This window comes from Triplophysa rosa, linkage group LG25 (genome assembly GCF_024868665.1).
Source record: "Triplophysa rosa linkage group LG25, Trosa_1v2, whole genome shotgun sequence".
Lineage (NCBI taxonomy): Eukaryota > Metazoa > Chordata > Actinopteri > Cypriniformes > Nemacheilidae > Triplophysa > Triplophysa rosa.
Window position 1 is genome coordinate 13,637,316 of NC_079914.1, and position 12,318 is coordinate 13,649,633.

At 37.8% G+C, this 12,318-nt stretch overlaps 3 protein-coding genes across 4 annotated transcripts; all 3 read left to right on the forward strand.

Moving 5' to 3' along the window:
* The first annotated feature begins 217 nt into the window (after positions 1–217).
* Positions 218–1,769, forward strand: bloc1s1 (biogenesis of lysosomal organelles complex-1, subunit 1). Of its 2 annotated transcripts, XR_008962079.1 has the most exons (5): positions 218–376; positions 521–593; positions 900–1,032; positions 1,180–1,346; positions 1,570–1,769. XR_008962079.1 is itself a non-coding variant. In XM_057325729.1 (4 exons), exons 1-4 carry the CDS (start codon positions 316–318, stop codon positions 1,288–1,290), a joined length of 378 nt encoding a protein of 125 aa, XP_057181712.1. In that variant the 5' UTR covers positions 218–315; the 3' UTR covers positions 1,291–1,563. The 2 variants fall into 2 exon arrangements, 1 of the variants encoding a protein (XP_057181712.1); XM_057325729.1 differs by lacking the exon at positions 1,570–1,769 and having other exon boundaries at positions 1,180–1,563.
* A 112-nt stretch (positions 1,770–1,881) lies between these two features.
* rdh5 (retinol dehydrogenase 5 (11-cis/9-cis)) lies at positions 1,882–5,434 on the forward strand. Its single transcript, XM_057325728.1, has 6 exons — positions 1,882–2,090; positions 3,268–3,333; positions 3,459–3,781; positions 3,864–4,122; positions 4,197–4,360; positions 4,495–5,434. The coding sequence occupies exons 2-6, from the start codon at positions 3,302–3,304 to the stop codon at positions 4,713–4,715; spliced, it is 999 nt and encodes a 332-aa protein (XP_057181711.1). The 5' UTR covers positions 1,882–2,090; positions 3,268–3,301; the 3' UTR covers positions 4,716–5,434.
* Positions 5,435–6,324: 890 nt separating this feature from the next.
* On the forward strand, positions 6,325–11,402 carry gls2b (glutaminase 2b (liver, mitochondrial)). Its single transcript, XM_057325689.1, has 18 exons — positions 6,325–6,631; positions 6,762–6,864; positions 7,322–7,443; positions 7,538–7,667; positions 7,745–7,824; positions 7,906–8,069; positions 8,303–8,361; positions 8,879–8,911; positions 8,989–9,047; positions 9,129–9,195; positions 9,475–9,525; positions 9,866–10,042; positions 10,118–10,249; positions 10,335–10,427; positions 10,539–10,600; positions 10,683–10,759; positions 10,848–10,911; positions 11,093–11,402. Exons 1-18 carry the CDS (start codon positions 6,450–6,452, stop codon positions 11,253–11,255), a joined length of 1,818 nt encoding a protein of 605 aa, XP_057181672.1. The 5' UTR covers positions 6,325–6,449; the 3' UTR covers positions 11,256–11,402.
* The last annotated feature ends 916 nt before the right edge of the window (positions 11,403–12,318 follow it).

Below are 12,318 nucleotides of genomic sequence, written 5' to 3' on the forward strand. Positions count from 1 at the left end.
CGTATTTTCACAAGTTCACAAACATAGATGAGTTTAACTAAACATTTTTTTCTACAGAAAAAATCCAAAAAAGACATCGTGAGTGCGTATTTAATTTATTTTAATATAATGAAGAAAAAAAATGTTAGTTTAGTATAAAGCAGTGTCGCTTTTATTTTGTAATGTCGTTTTGAAAAACCGATGATACTTTTTGTCCCTTCGCGTGTTCCTTAATGTTTGTAGATCCGCGTGTCATGTGACTTCTGCGACTGCCTAAACAGTTACAAGAAATTTTGTTTTTAGGGTAAAAATAGAAGTTATTTTCCTTTCGCCAGAATGCTCTCCCGTTTATTAAAAGAACATCAAGCTAAACAAAACGAAAGAAAAGAGTTACAAGGTTTGTGTTTTTGTTATCGACGATCTATAGTTTATACATTACGTGCGATGGAACATAATCATGTGTTTAGTGTTGTCATATAATTAAAATGCTGTGTAATAATAAAGTGTTTGATAATGTCACAAATAATGTGATAAACTGTAGAGAGGAGGCGACGAGATGCTATAGCAGCTGCCACATGTTTAACAGAGGCTTTGGTGGATCATCTCAATGTAGGGTGAGTACCTGACACAGAGACTTACTTACTAGTAGGTTTTATAGGTTTATGAATGTGTTATTTAATGCAAGACTGCAGTCAGCTCATGTGATCAGTGTGGTCATAATCCAGGACTTTTGTGACGCAATTCTGTTAAAGCAACTTATAAACTGCAATTGCAACATTTTCTCGCAACAGTCAAATTTATATAAGCAGGACTGCAAATGGCCCTTTAATGCACGAATTTCATTTTGATGTCCTTTAAAGTTTGTGTTGCAACCTGTGTTGACGTCTTATCACTTGTCTATCAATTTGTGATCGACCCAGGGTGGCGCAGGCCTATGTCAACCAGCGCAAACTGGACCACGAGGTGAAGACTTTGCAGGTGCAAGCTGGTCAGTTTGCCAAGCAGACCTCTCAGTGGATCAGCATGGTGGAGAACTTCAACCAAGCTTTAAAGGTGCACTGATGTTTATCTGGTAACAGGTTTTAGGGATGTCAATCAGATTCCGTGTTTGCTTTAAGATTTTTTAAACGGTCTACACTCATTTATTAACATTTCATTAATCCGTTAGATGACAGCTAACCTTTTCCACGTGTATGATAGGAAATTGGAGATGTGGAGAACTGGGCTCGAAGCATCGAGATGGACATGAGGACGATCGCGACAGCTCTGGAGTACGTGCACAAAGGCCCGGCTCAGCCCGCCACCTCATGAGCAAACAGACTTTCGCACTACTAGTGGACAGAAGCTTGGAGACTTTTACCCTTTGGGTACCTTGAAACTTGGACTCTTTTGTTTAAGACATTTGTGTCTTATTTATTCTAGTAAAACTGCTGCACCAGCTGTTTTTTCTGAAATATCGGTTCTTTTTTATTTAAGTTTTCTAACGTCAATGCATTTGCAAAATAAAAACTTCTGTTGTGTTATAGATCGTGGACTGTCACTTATTATAATACAGCTATATTTACACAAGGAAAACATTTGTATTTGCAGGGGTCAGCAGAGTGTGGACACGGGTCAATGTCCACTGCACGACTGAACTTCAGACTGGCTACTTTCCATACACCAGTTTTAAATGCAATTTACATACAATTTCTTATACAAGTATAACACAATTTAAATTGTATTATAATAGCCACAGAGATGACAAAGTACATTTGCTGTAACTCAATTTGAAAAAAAAAAAAAACGGAGGCAATCCCTTAATTATGGAAGAATAAGAACCATTTTTACATGACATGTTTTAAACTATTGTTGTCTACCCAAATACAAATAATAAAAAACACTGTTTCCTAAAATGGCATGTTTCTTCTCAATAGACCCGCCCACCCTGGCTATTTTGGGATCAGGCGTACACAAACGCTCAAAAATGCACAAACGGTGATATTGGAGATTAGAAATTGTGACTCTGTTTTAGAGGATCAGCATTAGGGATATATCTGAGTGGCAGCTCCACGTCAAACCACTGAACCAAACACACTCGCAACCTCCTGCTCCATCCAAGAAGGGAAACGGTAAGACCGATAATTAATTTCTATTATTATTGGTAAAGCCTATGTTTATACTTTTAAGAATCAGATTTGAAGAACTGTCATTTGTCTATTAGGTCTTTGAAATCCTTTTTAATAATTCACTTTTAGATTAAGGTAAATACTTTATGTGAAGAGTCTCTTGGATAAGCAGAAAATGTTTAAAACTTCTTTTTAATAAAAAAAACAGGTTGATAATTTGCTTTGAATTATTTATCTGTTTAGCAGGTGGATGTATGTTTATATGAAATCATAAGATTTTTATCCAAGTAGTTTCTGCTTTAGATCTGTGTTTTAGAAATAATGCTAAAGATGACAGGGGACTTTTAATATGGAAAACCACCAGTAGACACAGATGAAATCTAGATCACACCTTTTCTTATATTTTGGACTGTGTTAATGGTTTTGTTTTATTTTTGCGTTATTTTTATTCTTTTTAATATTACTATAACAAAATATATAATATTATTTAAAATATAATATTTATTATATTTTTTAAAACACTTAATTATTTAAATTATTTATAATGTTTTTTTGTACCATTGTAGACAATAAAGTCATGTATTTCCCAAAGCAAAATGCAATTTAGGCCTAAATTTGTCTCTGGTTGGTTTCATCCACTCTTTCTGAATGAATCATCTTTTGTTCTGTTTACTGTTAAGTCTCTAAAGCTAATAGGTATTGTGCTCTGAGAAGCTTATAGTAACTCTGTGAAACCGGATTGTCAATTTCTCGTAAAGGAACGGTCTCAGCCCTCTGTAAACCTCAACACTGATTCCAATGTTCCTCTGTGTTTCATAAGAGTCTTACCTCAAGATTTCTCATGTGCTCAGATATGACGGCCTTACGCATGTTACCCTGTGACCACATAATCTAAAACCATGCAAACTGTGTGTGTGGATCAATAATGGTTTAAATTCAATAGGCTGTAACTTGAATTTAACATCAGATATAAAATAAACAGTAGTTTACTTTAACAATTTTTTATGTTAAATTGAAGGAAAACTAAGATAATAAACAGTTTTTGTTGTAGGTTTTACAAATTTACAAAATTGACTTGCAAATAATGTCACCCCCTGTGTTGATTATGGGTACTGCATCTTCAACTTCCTGCACTAATTGTGTGTCTGCATTGTTATCTACTTGGCATTTTACCAAACAGCATCTGTTTACAAAACATCTTTGCCGAGTCAGACATGGAGATAGAAACTATTTTCGAGTACTTGAGGTAAGAACATCTAACTTTAAATCAAAGAAAAACATGACCAAAAACAAGCGACTAAACTTATACAGCTATACAGAATGTTATAATTTTGTTTGTTGTTTGTGTATTCTCTATTCCTGTGTTTACAGTAACTTCACATGGATACACGGCTTGGGTGCGTTCGTGCTGCTCTGGGCTCTGGTTTGGTTCTGCCGGGACAACCTAAAGATTGACAACGTCAAAGAAAAATACGTCTTTGTGACTGGTTGTGACACTGGTTTTGGGAATCTAGTCTGCAAACGCCTGGACAAACAGGGTTTCCGCGTCCTTGCCGGGTGTCTCACAGAAAAAGGGGCAGATGATTTGAAAAGGGCGACCGGACCTTACCTGAAGACGTGCATATTGGACGTAACCAACACGGCTAGCATTCAGAAGGCCGCGGAATGGACCAAAAAGGAAGTTGGAGTTAAAGGTCTGGGCGTGGAGCTAACTTATTATTCTCACCTGCTTCTTACAAATCTTGTAGCGTGACGTTTTTGTTCTGAATTTTACAGGACTTTGGGGTATTGTGAACAATGCCGGGCGCTCGCTGCCCATGGGTCCCTCTGAGTGGATGACAATCGAAGACTTTCAAAGCACCCTCAAAGTCAATATGATCGGTGTTATTGAGACGACCATGAACTTTTTACCTCTTATCAAAATGGCCCGTGGTCGAGTTGTGAATGTGGCATCGGTGCTGGGCAGAGTCGCGGCTAATGGTGGGGGCTACTGTATTTCGAAGTTTGGGGTGGAAAGTTTTTCCGACTGTCTGAGGTATTCATACGTCCATCTTTCCATCGATCTAGTTTTTAAATGTAGACCTAATCAAACCCTTCATGTAATTTCAGGAGGGATATCCAGTATTTTGGAATCAAGGTTTGTATAATTGAACCTGGATTCTTCAAGACTCAGGTGACCAGCTTAGAGCCCATCGAGAGGGAACTACATCGCCTCTGGAACCAGCTGCCCACTGAGGTGAAGGAAAGTTATGGCGATAAATACCTGGACAAATGTAAGTTATTTAACACTATAGACCAGCTTCTGTATTAACTGTTGTGTGATAAACTGAATGATCTTTAGCAAAAAAAAATACTTGCATTCAGTTTGTGTTACATTTTAGTCCATATTTTCTTCTTTAAACCCCAGACATCAAGATCCAGAGACTGATCATGAACACCATTTGCGACCCGGACATCAGCAAAGTGACCAACTGCATGGAGCATGCCCTGCTGGCCGTCCACCCGAGGACGCGTTACAGTGCAGGCTGGGACGCCAAGCTCTTATGGATCCCCCTGTCCTACATGCCTGCCTGTTTTGTGGACATTGCATTAAAGTTGGTGATGCCAAAGCCCGCAAAAGGCGTCTAGTGCACTGGTAAAGGAATTTTAGCCCAGAGACCCTGGTAACAGATTTTATTTCTATTTTTAGTCTTGGCCTCTGTTACCATTATGAAACACTGGATAATGGTCTATTTTTGGAGCCCCTTATTTTGGAGGTTTAAAATTGGGTTAGTGGGTGATGACAATAATAACGTGTAATTTTTACAAAGTTAAACAAGTTTAAACACAAAAAAATCTTTCAGGACTGTTAAAATGGATGTTAAAAAGATGCAAGGATGTTTACACACCGATCTGTGCCTGTTTTTCAGCTAGTTTTTTATGTTTTGTCAATAATTCAAGGTGATATTACAAGTTATTACCTTGCATATAGTAGTATATTACTATACTTTAATGACAACGTTTGTTGGCAAACAGTTCACATAAACAATTAAATAAACATTATAAGCATATTTTGAGTTTTTCCTTTTATCTGTGCACCCAACCTATAATCTTTAATGTGTCCAAATTCACTTTTTGCTTCGTCTCCCATAGTAACTAAAAATGTTTAAAAAATAATAAATGAATTTATTTTCATTTTAAATGTACTTATATTAATATATTTATATATAATTAATAGGGCTGTCAAACAATTAATCGCATCCAGAATAAAAGTTTGACAGCCCTAATAATCAATAATAAAAATAGGCTACAACTTTTAGAATGAAAAAATATTAAAAATAAAGTAATTAAACGTTTTTAAAAACAAAGATACGAGTTTGTTAATATTTTAAATAAGAAATATACCATTTATATTCAATAATATGCCATTTTTCTGCTTATCACAAGTTATTACCTTGCATATAAATATTAAATTTATTTATTTATTATTTATTTATTCATTTATTTATTAGATATTATTTATTATAATGATCTTGCTTGGTCTATAAACACCATGCACTGTGCTGTGTTTTACCTTTCTGTGTTTTTCTTATTTGCTCCTGTAAAGCTGCTTTGGAACAATGCACATTGTGAAAAGCGCTATATAAATAAAATTGAATTGAATTGAATATATTATTATATTACCATGACAACGTTTGTTGGCAAACAGTTCACATAAACAATTAAATAAACATTATAAGAATATTTTGAGTTTTTCCTTTTATCTGTGCACCAACCTATAATCTTTAATGTGTCCAAAATTCACTTTTTGCTTCGTCTCCCATAGTAACTAAAAATGTTTAAAAAATAATAAATGAATTTATTTTCATTTTAAATGTACTTATATTAATATATTTATATATAATTAATAGGGCTGTCAAACAATTAATCGCATCCAGAATATAGTTTGACAGCCCTAATATATTTAATAATAAAAATAGGCTATAACTCTTAGAATGAAAAAATATTAAAAATAAAGTAATTAAACGCTTAAAAAAACAAAAATACGAGTTTGTAAATATTTTCAATCATAAATATACCATTTTTATTCAATATTCAATGGTTCTGCTGACTTCTGATTCTTACTTGTATTTCTAAACCATGAATGCCTGATCGTACTTCAATCTTTGGACAGTGAAAGTTATTCTGTAATCCGTGACCCAGTGAACTCTGCGGTGATGTGACGTCACACGGCTGTTCGGCTCCCGACTCGAGCGCACCTGTTCACGCGTCTAGAAAACAAAACGCACGCGAGGGTGCGGGGACCGTTATCTGCGACACGGACTTTTACAACTCCCATTCTTTCTCTCCAACCTTCGAACAAGTTCTTATGAGACGTTTGAAATGATCTTTTTAAAGACTTTGCGACTGTACAATGCCGGGGTCATGGGGTTACTGTCGAAAGACTTCGTAAAGAACAGCGCGGTGTCTCTGAATGACAGAGTGGCGAGAAGATCGGTGTGCGTATCAACGCGGACACGCGCGAGGAGCGAGAGTCTCGCGCCTGCAGCCGCAGATTCACCTGCGTGAGTCACATTTCTTTCGCATTGGATTATGGCGCACAACTGTTACTTGAATGCATAAATATGAGCAAGGAAATCGTGTTTAAAGTTATTACATAGGCTACAATCTAACGGCATTCTTTTATATCAATAGCAGAAACATGACTGGTAAAGATTTATTCTCTGGTCTGGAGGACATGCTTTTCTACACCATAACTCAAGGAGTAGATCAAATTCCTGTATCTCACTTCATCGCCGTAAGATTTTTCTCTTTATTTTTTGGACATCTATATACACAGATCAGATTTACTCGTTTAAACTGGAGTTTGTGAATCCAACAAATCTGGTCCTTACGCAACATGTCAACAGGTTTCATCAGTCCTCATGCAGGTCTTCTACAGTAGCTGTATGACTGTTTATGAGCAACAGCTGAGACACATTTTTCCACACGTGTTGTGGGCTCGGTTACACGATGGGGGGTTTTAGTGGGTCCCTATATCCCCCCGACTGTACGGCTTAGTGCTTTTCCATATTTGACCCAACCATGAAACAACCCATTTATAGAGGATATGAAATATACACGTTGAGAAAACATGAGAAAAATGGACAACAGCTGGCAGAATGAATATTTGGTCATATGACAAGTGTGAACACGCACAAATACACGAATGTGAAACAGCATAGCTTTTTTGACTCATTAAATCTGTTTAACAGACCCTGAAAAGCACCGGCCTTCTTACCTCAGACCCCAGACTGCGCGACTGCATATTAAAGATCCGTCAGGCTGTCCGGGAGTCTTCCGGAGAGGCCATGATGGACCGTGAGCTGTTCCGAAAGTACGGTTAACACGCACGCATTTGATAAGAGCACCATCTTCTTGCGAAGGATTTCAAAATGTGCAGAAATGAATTGAGATTGATGTCGTGACAGGTGTGTGGGGGGCAACATTGTTCTGCTGAGTCTGGCTTTCAGGCGGAAGTTCATCATTCCTGAATTTGAGGCGTTTGTGAGCATCATCAATCAGATTTACGACAGCTGTACAAAGCAAGAAGATGGACAGGTAAATCTTCACACTTTCCTTCGGTTATTTATGCATCGTGAGGTTAAAGTCACAAAAATCGTTTGTGTATTTGTCAGGTGGCAAAGTACATTCCTCATCTCACCAAGTTTAGTCCTGATCTATGGGGCGTCTCTCTCTGCACAGTAGATGGGCAAAGGTAAATAAATATACGTTTCCACAAAATGTGTTTGCTTCATACAATTTTTGGGGTTGAAAAAGTGTTTATTGATGTCCGAAGGCATTCAGTCGGCGACACAAAAGTGCCGTTTTGCTTGCAGTCGTGCATGAAGCCGCTGGAATACGCCATCGCTGTGCACGAGCACGGGACGGATGGGGTTCACCGATATGTGGGGAAGGAGCCGAGCGGATTCACATTCAACAAACTCTCTCTGGATGAGGATGGTGGGTGAGAGCGCACAGACGATCAACTTCTAGATGTACATACAATACGCAAATGATACGCAACTGCACATGTGGAGTAAAGTTCACATGTGACTTGGAAATATATTATTTTGTAGAAAACAAAACATGTGTTGAATACTTCATAAATACAAATATTCATTAGCCAATTTTTGTAAATTGAACACGTAAATGTGATCTCGTCGTTTGGATTAATGTTGTGTCTCTGTCCTCAGATAAACCTCACAACCCCATGGTCAACGCTGGTGCGATTGTCATCAGTTCTCTTATCAAGGTAAACAGACACCCATGCTGCGCTCTGATTGGTTGAAGCCGTTGCATGACGCATTACATCAGTAAGGCTCGGTTCAGCCCAGATATGACAAGAGAGACATTAAAACGTAAATATAGGCCATATTTATTTACAAATCGGCACATTGTGGAGCATAAGGGAATAAAGTTGATTTTGTTGTTTTTGTTTGCACGTTTGATCTACTCACGTCCAAAACAAACACTCGTATTACGCACACGTATTGATGAACGGATCGAGCCAAGAATTCAGGTCAGCTGAAACCTTCGACCCAGAATGTCGGCACACAAGTGTGCGAACACACAGTGTTGTCAGATGTGTGTTGGCCACGCAAAAAGCTATGAACAGATGCATGGGGGGTCTGGCCTGTACCCAGCCAATTGAAAGTGTGTTTTACAGTAGGTGTGTAGGAATCGGTATGAGAGTCATGACTGAGATTGACAGCTCGGTTAGATCAGAACCTCTCAATCTGACCCCAACTCATTTCCATTTTTCTGTCCAGCCTGGTGTCAACAAGGCCGAGAAGTTTGACTATGTAAGTTAGAGCCTTGATATTGTTTAGAGCTGTTGATATTGGCTTCTCATTAAAGAAACATGGCATTGTTGTTCCAGGTGATGGAGTTTGTGAAGAAAATGACCGGCACAGAGTATGTGGGCTTCAGCAATGCATCGTGAGTCTCTGATTTGTCGATTTGTCCTCATTTTGCACGCGTTTCATTGTTGTTGATGTTGGTCTGATGTTTGCTTAACAGGTTCCAGTCAGAGAAAGAGACCGGAGACAGAAACTTTGCAATAGGATACTACCTCAAAGAGAAGAAGGTTTGTTCTGGAGTGATTCATCTCTGATAGGATAGTTAATCCATATGAATTTACTACTTAATTTAAAAGTAATTAGATTACTTATTACAAATTACTTATTAAAATACGTATCAACCTTTTTTTCAAGCAAATTCCACTAAATTTAGATTTGAAATTCAATATACAGTAGTGTCATACATATTTGTTGAAAGTATATATTGTACATATCTAATGCAAGTAATATTAATTTAATTACTTAAAAGCGATCTCATTGGGCAACTGTGATGTCACTCTTTGCAGTGTTTTCCTCCCGGGGCGGACATGATAGATGCTCTCGACTTTTACTTTCAGGTATGTTCCGGTGAATCTATACCCTCAAAGCCCACATACATCTGGGAGACGTCTATTTGATATCTGCATTTACTGTACATCTCCAAGACATATTTTTTATTGTTTGCTCATCTGCAATGACGTTTCCTGTCAGATGTTATATTGACATTTAGAAGATGTCTGTAAGATGTTTATGATTTATAATGTATGTAAAACTGCGTTTTCAAATGTTTTTCAGATGTTTTTACACAGCAGATGTTTTCCAGATCGTCAGATCTTTAGCAGACATCTTACAGACGTAAATGTGCTATCTGGGATATCAGTTAGACGTTAAATAATCTCTCTTTCTCTCTCCTCCTAGCTGTGCTCCATTGAGGTCACGTGCGAGTCCAGCAGCGTGATGGCGGCGACATTGGCCAACGGAGGCATCTGTCCAATCACGGGAGAGAGAGTCCTAAGTACAGAAGCCGTACGGAACACGCTCAGTCTCATGCACTCGTGCGGGATGTACGATTACTCCGGACAGTTTGCATTTCACGTAAGTTCGGACCTGAAGTTTAGACCACGAGTTAGATTTTATGACATGTCAAAAATGTCTGCATGTATGTGTCAGGTGGGGTTACCTGCAAAGTCAGGCGTGTCGGGTGCAGTGCTGCTGGTGGTGCCGAACGTGATGGGCGTCATGTGTTGGTCGCCCCCTCTGGACAAAGTCGGTAACAGCGTCCGCGGAATCCGCTTCTGTCAGGTGACTACGCTGGACGTTGGTTTGTGCGTTTCCTGTCATTTTTGACGTACATTTCTGTAAATGTACATCATCTTGTTTTCTTTAGGAGCTGGTGTCGTTGTTCAACTTCCACAATTATGACAATCTGAGGCACTTTGTAAAGAAGCAGGACCCTCGCAGACAGTCCGGTGACGACAGGGTAAGTCGTCCTTATTACAGCTGTTTTCTAGATGTTAGTTGAAGTTGTTTAATATAATGAATGATAATCCTTTTCTCAAACGTAAACTTTGATGCGTATACGATGTTTCAGAACAAGTCAGTGGTGAATCTGATGTTTGCCGCCCACAGTGGAGATGTTTCCGCTTTGAGGAGGTCTTTTTATGCACTTGATAATGTCTTTCTGTTTAAAAAAAAATCGTCAGCGCTGCTAAAATGTTTTTATTTATTTCCTCAGGTTTGCTCTCTCATCTATGGATATGGGACTGAAGGACTATGACGCTCGCACGCCTCTCCATGTGGCTTCTGCAGAAGGTAATTTATTTACTTTTGTAACTTACATTTTTAGAAATGGAGTGACGTTTTTTCTACAAAATGCCTGAAAATGTCTGATTTGTTTCAGGTCAAGTAGAAGTTGTGTTATTTCTGACAAAGGCCTGCCGAGTCAACCCCTTTGTGAAAGACCGGTACAGAACCCTCTTTATTCATAACTTTTCCTTAAAGGAATAGTTATCCCAAAAAAAGAAAATTCACTCATAATTGAAATTGAAATATAAACAAGGAGATGCCTTAAAATCTCATGTGTCTCATGACGTATGTAAACCAACTGAGGTTTGAAAGATATTGCTTGTTTCATTTTTTAACCAGGTGGGGAAACATTCCTCGCGATGACGCCATGCAGTTCGGCCACACGGACGTGGTGAAGATATTAGAGGAATATGAGCAGAACTTCAGTCCAGAGACTTCTCAGAGTGACGCAGGTGAAGGCAACAGTCATTCCAATCTGACGTCTGTAGAAGGAAGAGTGTGATTCGCTGGAATTCCTTCAGACTCAAAGACTGTTGTGCTATCACATTAATGGAAACCTATCACTACAGAGAAACAAAAGTGCGGTGTATTTTGCTTTGTAAATATGAGATTGCTGTAAATAAATTGTGTTATATTCATCTTATTGATTTATGTTCTTTGACTTTCATATTCTTTGACAGCGACCCATTGTGTCTCAGAGATCAGACGGAAGTTGTGGCAAACAGAGACAAGTGGTGTGAAACACTGTGTTCAAACAATAGCAAATAAAGCAAGACTCAGATGTTGATTTGCAGTTTTTGCTTTAACGTACTTTACCATGAAAACCAACTTGAGATTAAGGTTTGTCAGAATAAAACCCACAGTGCGATGTTGTTTGGCCTTTCACACACAAACTTCTCACGAATGTTCCTCAGCCCACAACACCAACGTTTATTGCTTAGCAACAACAGCAAAAAAAACTCTTTGATGTTACTTGCTCTTTTTGCCAGTGGGTTTTGTATGTGTGGACGGGGGTCTTCTTGCATCGTCATACAGTCATTGTTTAAAATAACTAAACTCGAAAATAACTAGATTATATATGGATGCTGTATTTAAAAAGAGTCACAAACCTGACTTTAATCTGCTCTGTTTGATAAAATATAGTAAGAGACAAAAAAATCTAAAAGCATGTATCACACTACTGTACATTATTACAATAACCATAATATGAAAAATTGGTCTTTTTGGAGAATTCTGGACTTTAATTATGACATATCTTTTATATATATATATATCATATCATATATAATATCATATCAAATGCTTAATTCTGATGATAACTTCCTCATGACAGTACGACAACAGCCGCTGGCTGAGTTTTCACCACCTGAGAACTGTCTTGAGTATGAGAACTACAACCACAGTAACATGAGCGATTTTAAAATGCTCTTGTGCTATGTAATCTGGTTTGTTATGATCACAAAAGGTAAGATATTAGTATTTATTATTTCTTTGATGAACGTGTTTCCGTCATTGTACTGGTTTCTAACCAGTTAATGATAATATTTTTTAAAAAACCAGCTCAA